This window comes from Erpetoichthys calabaricus, chromosome 9 (assembly GCF_900747795.2).
Source record: "Erpetoichthys calabaricus chromosome 9, fErpCal1.3, whole genome shotgun sequence".
Classification (NCBI taxonomy): Eukaryota; Metazoa; Chordata; class Cladistia; order Polypteriformes; family Polypteridae; genus Erpetoichthys; species Erpetoichthys calabaricus.
The window spans coordinates 18576024-18596022 of record NC_041402.2 but is presented as its reverse complement, the minus strand read 5'-3'; the positions used below and the strand labels follow the sequence as shown (position 1 = coordinate 18596022).

Sequence of the window (19999 nt, the reverse complement as noted above, 5' to 3'; positions counted from 1 at the left end):
ACAGTTTTCTCCGGATTTATGTTCTTTTTCCTTGCCTGCTTCTTTGTATGATTTAGAAAACGTCTTCGTGTAAAGAGCCCTCGTAACTTCTGTAAGAGCCATTTGTTACTTATTTAGGTTGTGTTAAGTTGATAGAACTATTTTCTTAGTTAGGCTAAAATGTTTGCCTGTATGTTAATGCATAGTCTATAAGAGGTTCTATTATAACCCCCACAAGCTGAATTGAAATGGAATATTCTAATTATTTCGTCTCTCTCAGACTACTGATTTGTCCCAGTTTATGATCTGCCTTGCAGTAGGTAAGACCTGGAGGCCACACAGTTTCAAACCACCATGCCTTATTGAGTGCACCATATCTCATAACGTATCGCTTTGACCATACTGAATGTGCGGTACGTTTACAACTTACTGAATGTATTATGTAAAGCATACATGAGCTTACAACTGTTAAATGTAAAAAGCAACTGAAGTTTAGCAAGAAAAAGCAAAGTCTGTTGCCTTTTATTCTGCGTGCATAACAACTTTTTCCTCTGTTTTTGTGTGAACTGTTTTGCTTTGAATTGTCAGTAAACCTCCTGGGTATGATGTTAATCTGCATCCATCCCTGCATGTCGGCCCGCCAACCTGGAGGGAAAAACTTGAATTGGCACTCCAGCCACCATAAAAAAACCTCCCATTGCTTCCATTCCACCTGAACTAGTGTGGTGCTGAGGTATCACCCGTTGCATGGCTGAACTTGGGTCCTAATCTGGATCCTGAGTTGGTTTGTCGTGTGGTTGGTGTGGCAATGCACTGTATCAGTCACTGCATGCTCCTAACCTCTCCCTCTCTCTTTCTCTTTATAAAATGAACTTTATTGGACTGAGAAATTTCTTTTGTACGCGTTTGACTCATGCTGATCCTGCCTTACCAACTCAGCAGCAGCTCAGTTTCGAGATCCTGGAAAAGACACAGCTACAAAATCTACAAATCTTCACAAACATCATGTGGTGTTGCGGTTCCACAGTCCCATCAGGAAGGCCACTTTTAAATAAATAATCACCGCACTCGTGGCTTAGCGAGGGAGCGTGGTGGTTGTGTGGCTGAAGCGGTTCCCGGGGTAATTCGCGATGTGGGCGTTTCTCACCTAAGTGCACAGGTGAGAAACTGTCCGCATCCATGATTGTTTCCGGGGCTGCTGATTTGCCACAGCTGCCACGTCCTCTTCATAAATAGAAGCTTGAGGTGGCTAAGGGAAAGAAAAAAAGGAAGAGAGAGAAAAGAGAGAGACGGAGGTTGCAGGTTGCAGGAAGCAGTGTGGAGAGAGTGAGAGCCGGTGTGAGCGAGCGAAGGATCACAGGCAGGCAGCTGGACAGTGAGCCCTAGCGGGGTGTTTGGCCAACACCTAGGGCAGTTTGTAGTGGTTGCTCCCGCTGAGCATCTTGTAGAGAGCGGGAGTGACTGGAAGAAGGACGGCTGGCTGCGTAAGGACAAGAAGGCAGCAGGAGTTGGGAGGCTTGGGAGGTGAATTCCCTGGGGTGACCATCCTGGTTGTTAGGAAACCTAAGTCTCGGTCTGGAGAGTATGTGACCGAAACCAAGGGATCGGGAGGCCTCCGGACCAGATGAGCGAAGAGAAGGTCAGCTGATGAAGAAGAGCGACTCTCCTGTTGCAGGGCCCAGATGGGAGAAGCAGGGGAGCCGCTAGGTAAAAGACACCGGGCTTTGTGGATTATTTTTAAGAGACTGCTTCCAGCATTGTTTTAACCTCGTTATTTTAAGGATTTATTTATTGGTTTTAACCTCCACTCTGCACCGATTTTATGGATTATTTATTTAAAGATTTTGGAAGACACTGCACTTTATTTTGAATACTTTGCTTTTGATTGTTTGTTTGCTGTTTTTAATAAAAGCACTTGGCACTTTTGTACACCATCCCCTTGCGCCATTTGTTATGCCTCACTGCCAAGCTCATCAGTGACATTACCGACGTTGCAGGGTTCAAGAGCTCCCTGAAGCTGCATGGGAGCATGGAGAGAACCTGCATCGTCACACATCAGTATCATGGTAGGGCAAAACTTGACATAACTTTCAGGAGGCTGTCCATAGGGGATTTCTTCTCATATCTCCACCAGCATCGTTGGCATCTGCAAAACTGGTCTGTGTTTATCGTTTTGTGCTTAGTGTTTTGTTGGATTTCTTTTCCATCATTTTTGTTGTTTACTACCTTAAATGTACACAAATTTATTATAATTTAAACTTTATAAAAAGTTACAATTCACTGCAGAACTGTTGAACTACACATATTGCTTGAGGGAAGCTACGCATCTTTATCTCGGCAGATTTGATTGTGCAGTGATTGTTTTATATCACGTTTCTCTTTGCCTCTTGTTCAGTGCAATAAGTTTAGCATAAACAGTAATCATGAGCCAAATTTGTGAATTTTCACACTTGCTGGGGTCCAGCACCCTTAACCCTGGCGAATTGCAACGGATTACTGTATTTGAAGTCACTTATTTAATAAAACACATCCATTCATTCATTTTCAAAAACCTGCATTACCCTGAGCAGAGTCATGGGGAATCTGAAGGCTATCCCAGCAGGCATAGGGAGCAAGGCAAGAACAACACCTGGACAGGACATGTTTCATATTGGCCTGCATACTGTCCCATACATAAAAGAACAGTAATTCACACATTACTGCAATGCAGTTTTTCCAAAGCTGCAGCAATTTTTATTATTCCACATTTTTTTAAGCACTGCACTTTATTAGCTTTAACTTCAGAGCAGACCACATTCTCTGCCAAACTAAGTGGTTTGTATTCATATTGGCAGTGCCAAATACCTGCGTTTACCCACATTTATTTGCATTTTAATCACAATCCATAATTTGCTGAACATCAAATTACTAATAATGACAGCCATTTCTTCCAAAAGATTTTAAAGCCTTTAATGCCATGATATATTGAGTCTGGCACTAGCAGTTTAGCTGGGACCAAGTGGTGCCAATATCATAGTTACCCTTCTTGGTTAATGAGTTGGTTTTGCAGCCAGTATGTTGGCATAGCAGGTAGTTTTGCCACCCGACAGCATTAAATTCCTGGCTTAGGGACTCACAGTATGTGTGGAGTTTTCATAAGCTTACCATGATAATTTTTTTTTCACATAGGATTAGCCACTCCACATTGACCCGATATGTATGACTGTATGAGCACATGTTTTCCAGTCATTCTTGCACTGTGCGCCTGTTTCTGCCAGGCTGGACATCCATGATTGTAACATGCGCCTGCCACTACCAAGTTATGCCTGATAACACTTCACTACAAGGCCAGAAACTTTTTTCTTAAGCCAGGATATGCACCAGCAATTCTGACTTGATCTCATGTCTACCAGCATTAGCACTGGCATTCCTGTTTAGTGCCCATCCAGGCCCTGATAGGTACCATTGATTCTCACCTGAGCTAATGACTAGCAGCATTAGCACCAGCATTCCTGTCTTATCCCCATCCATGCCAGGATAGTTACCAGTGATTCTGACTACATCCCATGCCTACCAATACTTTTTCTGACACTCCTATCTTGAGCCCATCCATGCCAGGATAAGTACCAGTGATTCTGACTACATCCCATGACTACCTGTACTGGTTCTGACATTAATGTCTTGTCCCCATTCATACCAGGATAAGTACCAGTGGATCTGACTTGAGCTCATGACTACCTGTACTGGTTCTGACATTAATGTCTTGTCCCCATTCATACCAGGATAAGTACCAGTGGATCTGACTTGAGCTCATGACTACCAGTACTGGTTCTGACAGTTCTGTTTTGTCCACATCCATGCCAGGATATGTACCAGTGATTCTGACTACATCCCATGACTACCAGTACTTTATCTGACACTCCTATCTTAAACCCATCATTGCCAGGATAGGTACCAGTGATTCTGACTACATCCCATGTCTACCTGTACTGGTTCTGACATTAATGTCTTGTCCCCATCTATGCCAGGATATATACCAGTGATTCTGACTACATCCCATGACTACCAATATTTTTTCTGACACTCCTATCTTAAACCCATCATTGCCAAGATAGGTACCAGTGATTCTGACTACATCCCATGCTTACCAATACTTTTTCTGACACTCCTATCTTGAGCTCATCCATGCCAGGATAAGTACCAGTGATTCTGACTACATCCCATGACTACCTGTACTGGTTCTGACATTAATGTCTTGTCCCCATTCATACCAGGATAAGTACCAGTGGATCTGACTTGAGCTCATGACTACCAGTACTGGTTCTGACAGTCCTGTTTTGTCCACATCCATGCCAGGATATGTACCAGTGATTCTGACTACATCCCATGACTACCAGTACTTTATCTGACACTCCTATCTTGAGCCCATCATTGCCAGGATAGGTACCAATGTTTCTGACTTGATCTCATGACTAAAAGCATTAGCAATGGCATTCCTATCTTCACCACTGGCAGGATTAGCAATGACATTCCTGTCTTGTGCCAGTCACTGACAGAAAAGATAGTGGAATTCCTATTTTAGACCAGTCATTGGATGCACATTTGTATTTCTGTCTAACATTGATTACTGCCAAAACTGGCACTGGCTTCTTTGGAACCTGTAACAGGTTCAGAAACAAGGCATAGAGGCAAACAAACTCACTGAATAAAATATTAGGAACACCTGAACACACAATTCTCCATACCATTATCTAATCATCCAATCATTCAGCTGCAGCACAATACATAAAATCCTACAGACACAGGCCAGGAGCTTCAGATAATGTTCACATCAAACACCAGAATGAGGAGAAAATATCATCTCAGTGATTTTGACCTTGAAATGATTGCTGAGACCAGGCAGGCTGGTTTGAGGATTTCTGTAACTGCTGATCTCCTGGGATCGTCAAGCATGGCAGTCTCTACAGTTTACTCAGAAAAGCAAAAAACATCCTGTAAGCAGCTGTTCTGAGGATGGAAATGCTTTGTTGATCAGAGAGGTTAAGAGGAGAATGGCCAGACAGAAAGGCTCTGGTAAGTCAGATAACCACTTTGTACAGCTGTGGTGAGCAGAAAGTATCCCTGAATGCCAACATATTGAACCTTGAGGTGGATGGACTACAACAGCAGAAGATCACGTCGGGTTCCACTCTTGTTGGTCAAGAACAGAAAGCTGAGCTGCAATGAACACAGGCTTACTAAAAGTGGACAGATGAACGTTGGAAAAAAATGTAGCCTTGTTTAATGATTCTCGATTTCTGCTGTGGCACAAAGATGGTAGGGTCAGAATTTGGAGTCAGCAACATAAATCCATGCACCCAACCTGCCTTGTGTCAACAGTCCAGGCTGCTGGTGGTGGGGTAGCAGTGGGGGGTGTTTTCTGTCCACACTTAGGTCAATTTCATACCAATCAACCCTTACTTGAATGCCACAACCTATCTGAGTATTGCTGCTGACCATGCATATCCCTTCAAAGCCTACCTCCAACATAATAATACACTGCGTCACAAAGCAAAAATTAACCTCAGACTGGTTTCATGAACATTGCAATGAGTGTAATGTTCTTCAGTGGGCTTCACAATGCCCAGCTTTGATTCCAATAAAAAAGCTTTGGGATGTGATAGAATGGGAGATTCATAATATGATCTGCCAGAATTGTGCAACGCAATCGTGTGAACATGGACCAGAATCTCAAACAAATGTTTCCAACATGTTGTGGAATTCATGCCATGAAGAACTGTTGGAGAGGTACAGAAGGGCCTTCCCAGTATTAGTACAATGGTTTCTCAGCGAGTGAATGCTAAAAGTAATTAAGGAAGGTATTCTGCAAATCATTTTGTTTTTTTCGTGGAATGGATAACACAATTACATGCAAACAGGAACAGAGAAATGTGTGGAACACTAATGAAGCACTTAGAGTATGAAGTGGAGCAATCACTTCAACTCCTGGCTAAAAATCATGCAGACATATGAACTAATAAAGAACAATGTAGGATAGAGACAGTGATGGTTCTCATTTCTCAAGGGACATAAGAAGTTTGACAAATGAGAGAATACCATCCATACACCATATTGCACCATCCAGTGGCACAAAATAACATTCGACAGGACAGCAGTCAACTATACACAAAAACACAGGACAAGGGCAAGACAAATAAAGAACTATGCTATACTATAAAGAGTGTCACACACGTGCACCCTGGGGGCAGCTTAAAGGCTCTGGTCAGTGGTTCTCAAACTGTGGGGCGGGCCCCCCTAGGGGGGGCACAAAATAACAAAAAGGGGAGGGCGCGAAGATGTGAAAAAAAGAAAACAAGAATTGAAAATATGAAAAATACATCTATTGAAACCAAAACAAATTAACTTAAACTACATTCTGATACTAGAAAAATAAATATAGAGTTAGATAAATGTCGATAAAAGTTAAGTAGGTATAATAAAATATGCATTTATGATATATCATTCATTAAAAAAGAACAAATTGGTATTAGTGAGATCCTTTCAAAAAAACATTAGGGGGGGCGCGATTAAAACTGTTATGAAAACTCGGGTCGCAAATACTTAAAGGTTGAGAAATGCTGGCTCTGGTGGTGGTAATTCCTTGCCAATCTGCAGGGTGGTGCTGTATACTAGCACCTCTCTTCTTCCTCCCTCTACAGACTGGATGATTGACAGCCTTAACACCTCTGATGTCACTTCCGGTGTCCATCCACCTGGACCCGCCTCTTTCCTGCTTGACCTGTACTTAACCAGAAGAGCCACCATCTTGGAGCAGTCACTTTGAGACTTGTGTCTGTGAAGACTTTTTTTTTTCCTTTTCTTAACACAGTTATACTTTGGGTTTATTTCAGTTATATGGGGTTAGTTTTAGGGTTTTTCATTACAATAGATTAATAAATTATTAAAAATAAATAACAGGTAAGTGAATAGATAGTAATAATTTGAAATTACCGTATTTTTCGCACCATAAGACGCACTTTTTTTTCCCCAAAAGAAGGTTGGAAATGTCTGTGCGTCTTATGGAGCGAATATTGCGTCACAGACCATGATGTGTATTACCTGACAAAAGTCGACATCCACGGGTAGAGGGCGACAAAACTCACTGTTACATAATAGGCATTCCCTCTGTGCTTGGAGGAATGTTAGACTCATTGACTCGGCATCTAATCCTTGCGTGTGCGTGAGTTGCGAAATGTAAACAAATATTAACAAAGGCAAGATGGCATCTACATCTCATGAGGGAGCGAAGCGAGTGCAGAAAATAAAATACTCAGCAGACGATCACTGAGTCGGACTCTGATTTTTCAGAATCTGATTTTGTTGAGAGTGATCAGGAGATCGAACAAGAGAGTGAGGAACTGGCATCAGCTGATCGGGACACCATTTGTGCAGCCGATGCACCTATGGCAAGGTTCGTGTGGGAGGAATACCTAGACATTGATCCGTGGGAGCCAAACTGGCTACCGGACTTCACAAGACAGCATGGTTTGCTGTTGGACTCGACAGATTACCAGCCGCTGGACTACTTCAGGCTGTTCTTTACTGAAGCTGCCTTTCAGCTACTGTCAGACGAGACAAACAGGTATGCAGAGCAATTTTTTGAATCGAGGGCTGTGCTTGCACCGCATTCTCGTTTTTCAAACTGGAAACCCACAACAAAACACGAGATGAAGGGCTTTGTGGCATTACAAATATAGATGGGACTAGACTGGCGATATAACTTCAGGGAGCATTAGTCCAAACGTGCTTTGTCCCCTGGTGGCGTTGGACAGGTTATGCCGCGTGATGATAGGTACGTGATCCTGCAAAGTGATTGTGAGCAACTGAGCTTCACAAATTCTGACACTAGCGATGAGGAGTTCTTGGGGTTTCCATAAAACTAGAAGAGTGCTTGAACCTTAAAGTCTCTCCTTATTTTGTTAATGACAGTGATGCTGTTTCTTAATTTACATGGTTGAAATATTATTCTGCTGTATTTTATTAAACATATTAGTGCACCATATGGTTCAGAATATTTTTTTTCTTGTTTCCCTCCTCTAAACCTAGGTGCGTCTAATGGTCAGGTGCGTCTTATGGTGCAAAAAATACGGTAATAGTAATCAATGAGTAATTATGGAAAAAGATGATCTGCTGTGGCAACCCGTAACGAGAGCAGCCAAAAGAAGAAGAAGTAATCAATGAATAATGAATAAATAATAACAGTAAAGATAATAATAAAAAACAACAGTAGTAACAAGTGTACTGCATACAAATTTGCTGCTAGGGGCAGATCTGAGGGCAGGCAGGGCAGCACAGAGTTCAGAGTCTGGACAGCTGAGGGGCAGAAGCTGTTGTAGTACCTGGCAGAAATGGTTTAGATGTTACTGATACTCCTGCCAGATGGAAGTGGGACAAAGAGTTCATGGGAGGGGTGGGAGCCGTCCTTCACAATGCTGTAAGCTTTGCAAATACATTCATTACAAAGATATCTTCAATGAAGTTGAAGAGAGGACCCAATGATCTTTTCTGCTGTGTGTACTATCTGTTGTAGGATCTTACGGTTAGAGACACTGCAGTTCCCAAACCAGGCAGTGATATCCGCAGACTTCACGGATATCATTACTTGTCTGTTCATTTGCATACAGTGGGATCTCTTGTGTCCTCTCAGGTTACGTGACAATAAACAAAAAGAGATTTTATAATTTTGTGCAAATATTGCAGACTTAAAACTGGTACACGTCACACTCTGTAAAGATGAAATGATCTGAAGTAGGTAAGGCTGCACAAAATGTAACTCGCTCGACACTACTGTACTGTACCTCTGTTTACTTTGTAGGAGAGATCCTCTATGGAGAATCGAGTTTATTTAGGAGGAGACTAAACAGTACTCAATCTGTCTGAGTCTTTTGCCAGTGCAGTCAGGTAGAATCATAACTGGCTGGAATGAAAGACGCTCTGACATTTTCCTCTCCTTACATAAGCACTCACTCTCTCTCTCTCTCTCTCTCTCTCTCTCTCTCTCTCTCTCTCTCTCTCTCTCCCCCTCTCTCTCTCTCTCTCTCTCTTTCTCTCTCTCTCTCATGCACCTCACACACATCGGCATTACATAACCTGGGATTCTAAAATGTGACAGAAGCCATCCACATTCTCCTTGTCTTTAAGATTCTTTCTTAATAATAATGGATAGGATTTTTAAGATGTCTGCCAACATTGCTAAAATACACATCATTCTGGGTGATGCTTTTCAAAAGGATATGCAGTGGACCCCTTCGCTTGCTGCATATTTTATTGTGTTGTAGATTTCATTTTAAATGGCTTTTTTTTGTCCGTCAAATTACACTGAGTAGCCCATAATGACAATGTGAAGACATGTTTTCGGAAAGGTTTCCAAATGTATTAAAAATCAAAAACCAATCAACTTTAAATGAGATGGCCTAAACCACAGGTGTCGAACTCCAATCCTCGAGGGCCACAGTGGCTGCATGTTTTCATTCTAACCATCTTCTTAATTAGTGAGCTGTTTTTACTGCTAATTAACTTCTTTTGCTTTAGTTTTAATTAACTTGACTCAGGCCCCTTAATTGTGTCTTTTTCCTTAATTAGTAGCCAAACAATAATGAGACATCAAACAAGCCACCATATGACAGAAAAAACAGAAAAATCAACAGATTTGGAAATGTCTGCTGTGGCAGAATGAGAGCAGCAATTGAATTAAATAACGAGCTTAATTAACAGCAAGAATCAGCTTCTCATTAAGAGACTGGTGGGAGTGAAATTGGTTGGAGTTTGAAATCCCAGTTTAGCTGGTCATCTGTTGGCTCGTTTCACGTCTCATTTCTGTTTGGCTGCCATTTAATGAAGAAACAAATCAATTCAGAGGACTGAATCCTTAAAAACAGGGCTATTAAAATGAAGGGAAAAGGAGTTAATTAGCAGTGAAAACTACTCACTGATTAGGAAAAGGATTAGAATGAAAACCTGTAGCCACTGTGGCCCTCCAGGCCCGGAGTTCGACACCCCTGGCCTATACCACATTAACAACTCAAGGCCTGCTTATACTTGAAGCGTCCTAATTAGCACACATGACTTAAACTTCGTCATCAATCCTTGTGGGTGTGGACCCTCAGATTCATAATCGCCTGCCTCCAGAATTTTTGTGACCACGTGGCCCTGGGTGCGTCAACTATGAATGCGCCAGACAGGAAAACTTGTGCTCATTGGAGGGACTGTAAACAGACAAGGGTGGAAGGTGCACGACTAAGTCTGTAGCTGTCTACACCCGAGTATAAACGGAACTTGAGGCACAGAAAATGGAAACACCGTAACGAGAAGATGTCCCCAGGAAAGAGTGATGCATTTACACAGGATGACATCATCAACAATGTGATTGAAAGACAGAGAAGAAAAGTATCATGTATGCTCATGTATAAGTCAGGTCTTGAAACCTGAAAAATCGATCATAAAATCAGACCTCGACTTATACGCCTGTTCAAAAATCACTTATTTACCTCCTCCAATCTGGCATCAGTTTCTCAGACGCATCGAATTTTGTTGCAGCAGCGCAGTTACCAATTTCTTTCGCTGCTTCAATGATGTTTAATTTAAAACCGGCTTCATATTTTCTTCTGATCGAACGCTCCATCGTAGATAAGGGATGCTCTTATGATAAAGGTGTATGAGGGTGTGAGATACAAAAAACACAAAACAGTGCAAACATCACTTTGGAATATTTCGGGTATTACCGTGTGGTCACGTAGGCACAATAGAGAGAGAGAGAGAGAGAGAGAGGTTAGGAGAACACGCTGATACAATGCATTGCCGCTCCCACATAGAAAAAAATGGCAGTGGAATCCATGGTTACTCTCTCAGGTGGGCGTTAGCATATCATAATTCTTTGGACCAATAGCCTGAGTTTTCCACATTCGACTTATATGACAAACATTATAAAATACCAGAAATTATACGATAAAATCAAGTCCCAACTTATCCGTGGGAGAACTTAAACACGAGTATATACAGTAATTCTTGACAGAGAGGCCCCAGTCAGTTTGGATGGGCTGCAACACTTCCAGCATCATCACACTGAGCACTGGAGCGCCGCAGGGCTGTGTGCTTAGTCCACTGCTGTTCACCCTACTGACTCACGACTGCACAGCCACACATAACACCAACCACATCATCAAGTTTGCGGATGACACGACGGTGCTGGGACTGATAAGAAGGGATGATGAAACAGCATACAGAGATGAGGTGGAACAGCTGTCTGCATGGTGTGAATACAACAATCTATCTCTCATTGTCGACAAGACAAAAGAGATAATCGTGGATTTCAGAAAATCACATCCTGCCCACATCCCACTCAGCATCAACGGTTTAGACCAGGGGTAGGCAACGTTGGTCCTGGTGAGCCGCAGTGGCTACAGGTTTTCATTCCAACCCAATTGCTTAATTAGAAACCAATCATTGCCAATCTCAGACCTTATTTAATTTTATGGCTTGTTAGTCTGTGCAATGTAAGGCTCTTATATCGTAGATTTTTTTCCTTTCCAAAGATATCATCCAAATGATATGAAGCCTAAAACAGATCATTTTCAGTCTGTCACATTTTTCTATTAAGTGTTTTATTAAATCAAACAGTGCATGATGAACACACACAGATGTAATTGGAAAAAAGCTAGCTGGAGAACTGCTGGCTGCTTTGTCTTTTACATCTTATTGCTAATAAGGAGCAATTAAAACACTGAATGCAGCAATTTAAGATTGAAATAAGCAATTAAGGTTGGAGAACCTTAACAAGCGAGACCACTAAAATGAAGCATCAAAATGTCACTTAAGCAATATGTGCTTCATCAGCAATAATTGAGTTCTCGTTAAGGAACTGGGTTGGAACAAAAACCTGCACATACTGCAGCTCACCAGGACCGATGTTGCCTACCCCTGGTTTAGACTATTAGGAGTACCAAGTTCTTTAGTGTGCACATAACTGAGGAACTTACGTGGACACATAACACTTCATCACTAAACAACAAAAGCCCAGCAGAGACTATTCTTCCTGAGGCGACTGAAGAGAGCAAGTCTTCCCCCTTCCCTTCCTCACCATGTTCTACAGAGACACCATTGAGAGTGTTCTGACCAGCTGCATCACAGCCTGGTATGGCAACTGCAACATATCCAACCGCAAGCGCCTGCAAAGGACAGTGAAGACAGCAGAGAACATTATTGGGGCTGCCTCTCCCTTCACTACAGGACATATTTTACAAACGCAGTGTCCGCAAGGCCTGCAGCATTGTGCAGGACCCCTTACACCACTCACATGGACTTTTCACACTTCTGCCATCCAAGAGAAGATACTACAGCATCAGAGCCAGATCTGCCAGGCTGCAGGAGAGTTTTTACCCCCAAGCTGTTAGACTCCTTAACACCAGGATTCACCCTGGGACCTTCCACACGACCTCAACCACATCTAAAAACAGAACTTTTATACATGTGAGCCACTGTCCTGCAAAGACGAGTGTGCAGGTAGAGAAGAACTGGAAATCTCATACTGACCTTTAAGTATTTTGACACTCTTGTTATCCTTCTGCTATGAAACATTCTGACCTGTCATTGTTTGCACGTCTTAAACAACTATTAGCATACACTGATAATTTCTGTATTATCTATACCTATTATTTATTATTTAATTTATTATATTACATATCTTTCACATCGGGCGGCACGGTGGTGCAGTGGGTAGCGCTGCTGCCTCGCAGTTGGGAGACCTGGGGACCTGGGTTCGCTTCCCGGGTCCTCCCTGCGTGGAGTTTGCATGTTCTCCCCGTGTCTGCGTGGGTTTCCTCCGGGCGCTCCGGTTTCCTCCCACAGTCCAAAGACATGCAGGTTAGGTGGATTGGCGATTCTAAATTGGCCCTAGTGTGTGCTTGGTGTGTGGGTGTGTTTGTGTGTGTCCTGCGGTGGGTTGGGACCCTGCCTGGGATTGGTTCTTGCCTTGTGCCCTGTGTTGGCTGGGATTGACTCCAGCAGACCCCCATGACCCTGTGTTTGGATTCAGCGGGTTGGAAAATGGATGGATGGATGGATCTTACACATCAATAGTGCTGCTACTTCTTTGTCTTGTCTTTGCACAATGTCTTGTCTTGTTTGTGTTTTAATTTTAAATTTAAATTTTAATTCTATTTTTAATTTATTATTTGCACGTCATGTTGTTACACTGTGGACCCTGAGCTTTGTAATTTCGTCTATCTGTATACTTGAATATGGCTGAGATGACAATAAAGTTCACTTTGACTTTTGACTTAATAATTTTAAGCAAACAAACAATTTCTTCATTAATCCTGGCGTGTGGACCCCCACATTGGCAACTGCCTGCATCCAGAATTTTTGTGACTGCGCGGCCCTGTGTGCATCAACTGTGAATGTGCTAGACAAGAAAACCTGTGCTCATTAAAGGAAGTATAAACAGACCAGGGTGCACATCTTCAGTGCGCGATTACGTCTGTAACTGTCTACACCCAACTATATACAGGACTTGAGGCATGGAAAGTGGAAACACCGTAGTGAGAAGCTGTCCCCAAGAAACAGTGAAACACGAACACAGTATGGCATCATCAATGATGTGACTGAAAGACAGTGAAAAATAATAATTTTAAGAAAACAAAAAATGTCTTCATCAGTTCAGGTATGTGGACCCTCATGTTGGCAACTGGCTACTTCCAGAATTTCTGTGACCGTGAGGCACAGGACAATGATCAAGAATTATTACTTTTCCTAGCAGACCTCTGTGGACAAGTTAATATCAGAAATGCATAGAAAAACTCTAAGATGAAGGCTCGCGTAGCAGTTCAGAAGCCATACCTGTCTCGAAGTGATGTCCTCGTCCCACTGGATCTGGAGCACATGTCCCACATTGCACATCACAGTGCAGAAGATGCCTTCTTGACTGCAGTTGACTACTGCGTTCTTGATGAGAGGCTCCATGCAGTCTAAAGCCTCACAAGAGTAGTGAACACAACTGAAAACCAATTAAAAGATGTAAAGTTTAGAGATTGTTATTAAGGAATAAGTGATGAAATACTGTAAAAAAAATGATAACACTTCAATAAGTTGCCTAAAATATCTTGGTTCCAGCCTGTAACTAAAAAAATTACTTTATTTTGAAGCATGCGGGATTAGGTAAAAATAATTCAAAGTGCACTAATGGAGTATCACAGCTGTTTCAGGCAATACACTCTATTCTGAACTTTATTCCCATCCAAAAACATTGTATCTTGTTATGCCTTGTTTGTTTAATGCAGTGCCAGGATAAATACTGTGAAGATATTGTGAGGAGGATTTAAGAACTTTAATAAGATTGAGTGGCAAAAACAGGATGTCCTGCCACTAGCGAGTCTGAGTAAACTGTTAAAGCTTTCAAGAAATGAATTAGCCGTGCATCTGGAGAACACTTAAACTAGATGAGGGGCATGGAGTGATCCTGCTTTGTTGTCGATCATTTCAAACAGGAAAGGGAAAGGTCTAGTAAAATGCAAAACCACAAAAAAAGCTCACAACATAAATAAAACTACGCTGATCACTTGCATTATCACAATTCATGCTCTCTTTCATTGATGCAGTGCCAAGAAAAAGTATTTACTCCCTTGGAATTTGTCACATTTTCTTGTTATAAAACATTGAACAACAATGGATTTAATTTGGCTTTTTTTGATGCTGACCCACAGAAAATGACTCTTTAATGTCAAAGTGACAGCAGATTTAAATGAATTACAAAAATAAGACAGAAAATGATTGTCAGACAATATCAGGAACATCAGTCAACAAATCTGGCATACCCTATGGCTAGAAGGTGCATAATGTGACATTGGCTTTAGCCTAATTTGCCCGTATCTGAAATATAGGAACATAAGTCTAGCTTTAAGGAGAATAGGTCATTCAGCCCAAAATAGCTTATCAATCCCTATTCACCGAACGTTTAAAAAAATATTATCAAGCGCAGACATAAGAGTTTACTTATAAATACCTACATTACCACACTGGTTGGTGATGTAGTGCTGCTCTATGTAGCCTCATGACAAGCTGCTTAGAAGCTGGGTGTAGTTACCTTAACTTAGCAGGCATATGGGCAAGCATCACCCAGAAAATGACCAGGCTGGCTTTGAAATGGCAGTGCTTACCATCACATGGTCCTTGAAAATAATTAGATTTTAAAAAGATATAATATTGAGCTACCCAAGTGATGAGTTATGTTGCTTTTTTGCTGTGTGTATGCCTGTTCAAATGTAAACTGACAGCCAGGATGGCTTGTAGCCCGGTAATTTTGTGAAGTGTGCTAATGTGAAAACAGGATTTGTGGAATGATGATTTGAACACATTTTACCTAAGGCAGTCTATTTCATGTTTTGTTTCACTTTGATCTGCGTCTAAAGATAATTCAAGGTTATGAGGCGAAAGTCTACTGTTAATGTGCAGTGTGATAATCCTCTTGACTGCAGAGTTCTGAGTTCACATCTTTGGTGCAACACATTTTTCTAACCTTGGGACAAAAACAAAGTCAGTCTATCTATCTATCTATCTATCTATCTACCTATCTATCTATCTATCTATCTATCTATCTATCTATCTATCTATCTATCTATCTATCTATCTATCTATCTATCTATCTATCTATCTATCTATCTATCTATCTATCTATCTATCTATCTATCTATCTATCTATCTATCTATCTATCTATCTATCTATCTATCTGTCATTCACTTTGTAACCCACTTATCTCTGAACATGTTCGTGGGCAGTGTTGGAGCAAATCCCAGCCAATATAAGGCACAAAGCAGAACAAACCCTGGACAGGGTGCCAGTCCATCACAGTGGAAACACATATATATATACACGCAATCCCTCTAATCACACACAAGTGCCTATTTAGTATCTATCTTATTATATAGAGCCTTTATCTATCTATCTATCTATCTATCTATCTATCTATCTATCTATCTATCTATCTATCTATCTATCTATCTATCTATCTATCTATCTATCTATCTATCTATCTATCTATCTATCTATCTATCTATCTATTATAGCGCCTTTCTATCCATCTTTCTAGTTTGTGCCATGGCCATGCTTTCAACCCTTCCTTTCAACCATGCTTATAATTCTTTAGGATCTCTAACAAAATTACCAGAACAGATTCCATTATGGGCGGCACGGTGGCGCAGTGGTAGCGCTGCTGCCTCGCAGTTAGGAGACCCGGGTTCGCTTCCCGGGTCCACCCTGCGTGGAGTTTGCATGTTCTCCCCGTGTCTGCGTGGGTTTCCTCTGGGCGCTCCGGTTTCCTCCCACAGTCCAAAGACATGCAGGTTAGGTGGATTGGCAATCTAAATTGGCCCTAGTGTGTGCTGGGTGTGTTTGTGTGTGTCCTGCGGTGGGTTGGCACCCTGCCCGGGATTGGTTCCGTGCCCTGTGTTGGCTGGGATTGGCTCCAGCGGACCCCCGTGACCCTGTGTTTGGATTCAGCGGGTTGGAAAATGGATGGATGGATGGATGGATTCCATTATCTCAAATTTTTATTTTTATACTGTATTGAGGATTACTTGTGTTCTGTTCTGTGTATTGTGTTGTATTGACCCCCTTCTTTTTGACATCCACCGCACACCCAACCTACCTGCTAAGGGGTCTCTCTCTGAATTGCCTTTCCCAAGGTTTCTTCCATTTTTTTCCCTACAAGGTTTTTTTTGGGAGTTTTTCCTTGTCTTCTTAGAGGGTCAAGGCTGGAGGGCTGTCAAGAGGCAGGGCCTGTTAAAGCCCATTGCAGCACTTCTTGTGTGATTTTGGGCTATATAAAAATAAGTTGTATTGTATTGTATTGTATTGTAAATGACATGACTAAATGCCTTGTTATTTAATTTAATTTATTTTTATTTTTAATGTTTTTTTGCAATGACATGCAAAGCCTTCTCACCCAAGCCTACTCTGCTCTGACTTAAATAGCCAGAGGGAGGGCTCAAGAGTTGAGGCTCCACCCACAAAGTGCAAGGAATATCAAAACAATTAGAGAGATGATGCACTATTACATTACATAATACAAAGTAAACAAGCACATGAGAAAAAATTCAAAGTAGAGCACACAAATAACCTGTAATGGTAATTTTGTTGGCAGGTAAGAAATTACAAAATCTATCTATCTATATAATATTTCCACAGTAGCATCAACTGCATGGAAGTTTTCTATTTCTTTTGGAATTAGAACATTAAAACAATCTGAAGAGAACCGGCCATTTGGCCCAACAAAGCTCACCAGTCCTATCCAGTTAATCCTTCAAAATTAACATCAGGTTGAGTTTTGATAGTCCTTAAAGTTCTACTGTCAACCACACTACTGGTAGTGTATTCCACTTGTCTGTGGTTCTTTGTGTAAAAGGAAAACTTCCTAATGTTTGTCTGAAATTTACCCTTAACAAGTTTCCAACTGTGCCCCCGTGTTCTTGTTGAACTCATTTTAAAGTCCCAGTCTCAATCCACTGTACTAATTCCCTTCATCATTTTAAACACTTCAGTCAGGTCTCCTCTTCATCTCCTTTTTCTTAAACTATAAATGCTCAGCTGTTTTAATATTTCTTCATAACTCATCCCCTATAGCCTTGGACTCAGTCTAGTCGCTTTTCTCTGGACTTTTCCCGCTTTTTGAAGCCAGGAGACCAAAACTGCACACAGTACTCCAGATAATAATAATAATAATAATAATAATACTAATAATAATAATAACAGCATTTATTTGTATAGCACATTTTCATACAAAAAAGTAGCTCAAAGTGCTTATGAGGTCTAACCAGGGCCAATTCCACCATTAATGCAAATTAGGAAATCGCCTAGGGTGCAGATCATAAGGGTTGGGTGTGGGGAGGGGGGACCCAGCTGCTACAAAACAGTCGATTGGCACATTATTAAGCTTGGCCTAGGGAGAAAAATATCCTAGCACTGGCACTGGGTCAAACCAGTGAGATATAAAGCTTGAGCATAACTTTCTTGGACTTGTACTCCACACATCAGGGCGCTATATAACCTGACATTCTGTGTGCCTTCTGGCAGATGATTGAGTCGAGTCCATTACAACTCCTCAATCCTTCTCATAAGGTGTACTTTCGATTTTCAGACCACCTAGTATGTATTCAAACCTAACATTTTTACATGATATGTGTAATATTTTACATTTACTGACATTAAATTTCATCAGCCACAGATCTATCCAAGCCTGTATGCTGTCCAGGTCTGTCTGTGATGATTCAGCAGATTCAAGATTATCTGACAATTCACCTATCTTGGTATCATCTGCAAACTTAACCAGCTTCTTACTTATATTCCTATCCAAATCATTTATATATATTAAAAATAGCAGCGGCCCCTGGAACTGACCCCTGCTGGACACCACTCTTAATGTTAGCCAATTCAGAAAAGGTCCCTCACACCATCACCCTCTGCTTCCTGTGTCTGAGCCAATTCTGCACCCACCTACACACAACACTCTGAACTCCCATTTCTTTTATTTTTAAGACAAATAAAGATATGTGAGGTTGCACTTTGTTTGTCAGGATCATTTTTTATAAGAAAAAGAAAATTAACCCTTGGTAAATAACCACATCAGTATTTAAATCTATCTTAAAATATGGCCTTACCTTCATCTAAGCTACAAATAATGAAGAAATGGCAATATGGTTTAACTAACAATGCACACATTCAGGTATTGTCCTTGTAAATATTGAATACATCATTCAGACATTCAGAGTGTCTGATGGTTTCAACTAAAGCTAACTGGAGTCAGGAGTTAGCAAACCTGGAATCCAACCAATGAAACAACATTGGAGGTGTGGCTTAGAGATACTCTGACCAATAAAAGAAGACTCAAACATTTTTTGTGCTCTAATCACAAGAAGCATCTGCTGATGTGAGGCATACCTTACAAAAAAGACACTTCAGAAGATCTACAATCAAGAATTATTCATGTACATAAAGCTGGAAAGGTTTACAAAGTCATTTCAAAGAGTTCATCAGTCAACAGTTAGGCAAAGTGAGTATCAATGGAGACAATTTAGTACTGTGGCTGTAGAAGTGATGCGGTGCCAAGATGACCCAAAAGATACAACTCCAAATGAACAATGAGGCAAAAAAGAAATCTGGAGCAACCATTAAAGGATTAAAGGAGTCAATGGAACAAGTAAACATCTCTGTTCATGAATCTACCATATATGAAACATTGAGTAAGCAAGGTGTCCATGGCAGGACACCAAGTAGAAAGCTGCCGCTCTCCAAAAAAAGCATTGTCACACACCTGAGGTTTGCCAAAGACCATTGTGACATTTCACAAGTCCATTGAGAAAGGGTTTTGTGGACTGATAAGGCTTGTTCAGGAAGAATATGCATATGGTGTAAAACAGGCACTGCAAACCTACTTGAAAACATCATCCCACCATTGAAGTATGCTGGCAGGAGCATCAGGATTTGGGGCTGCTTTACTGACTCAGGACCTGCACAGCTTGCCATCATGGAGGGGAAAATGAATTCCGAAATCTATCAAGGTATCCTACATGATAATATCAGGGTGGCTGTCTGCCAGCTGAAACTCAGAAGATGCTGGACGATGCAGCAGGTCAATGACTCTATACTTCTTCTTCTTGCAGCTGCTCCCAGTAGGGGTTGCCACAGTGGATCATCTTTTTCCATCTCTTCCTGTCCTCTGCATCTTGCTCTGTTACACCCATCACAATGATGTAAATCAGCTACAGCATGGCTTCAAAAAAGAAAACCCAACTTTTTGGTTTAGCCCAGTCAGTACCTAGCCTTGGAGATGCTGTGTAATGTCCTCAAAACTAGACATCCTAAGAGTATGACTGAGCTTCAGCAACTCTGTAAGGAAGAATGGTCCAAAAGTCTCCCAGAATGTTGTGCAGGTCTGATTTACAGCTACCAGAAGCTCTTTTTTGAGGTTATTACCGGTAATCAAGATTCGGCTAGTTATTAAATTCAAGGGTTGAC

At 41.3% G+C, this 19999-nt stretch overlaps 1 protein-coding gene across 2 annotated transcripts in view; it reads right to left on the bottom strand.

The window, feature by feature from the left end:
* The window catches only part of pappaa (pregnancy-associated plasma protein A, pappalysin 1a), an 803024-nt gene that overhangs the window by 189220 nt on the left and 593805 nt on the right, over nt 1-19999 (bottom strand). For both annotated transcript variants that reach the window (XR_007935844.1, XM_028809181.2), the window contains exon 14: nt 13831-13987. Coding sequence is in view for 1 of the 2 variants with exons in the window: in XM_028809181.2 (XP_028665014.2) it covers nt 13831-13987 (157 nt within the window). In the remaining variant the exon portion in view is untranslated. The remainder of the gene's footprint in view (nt 1-13830; nt 13988-19999) is intronic.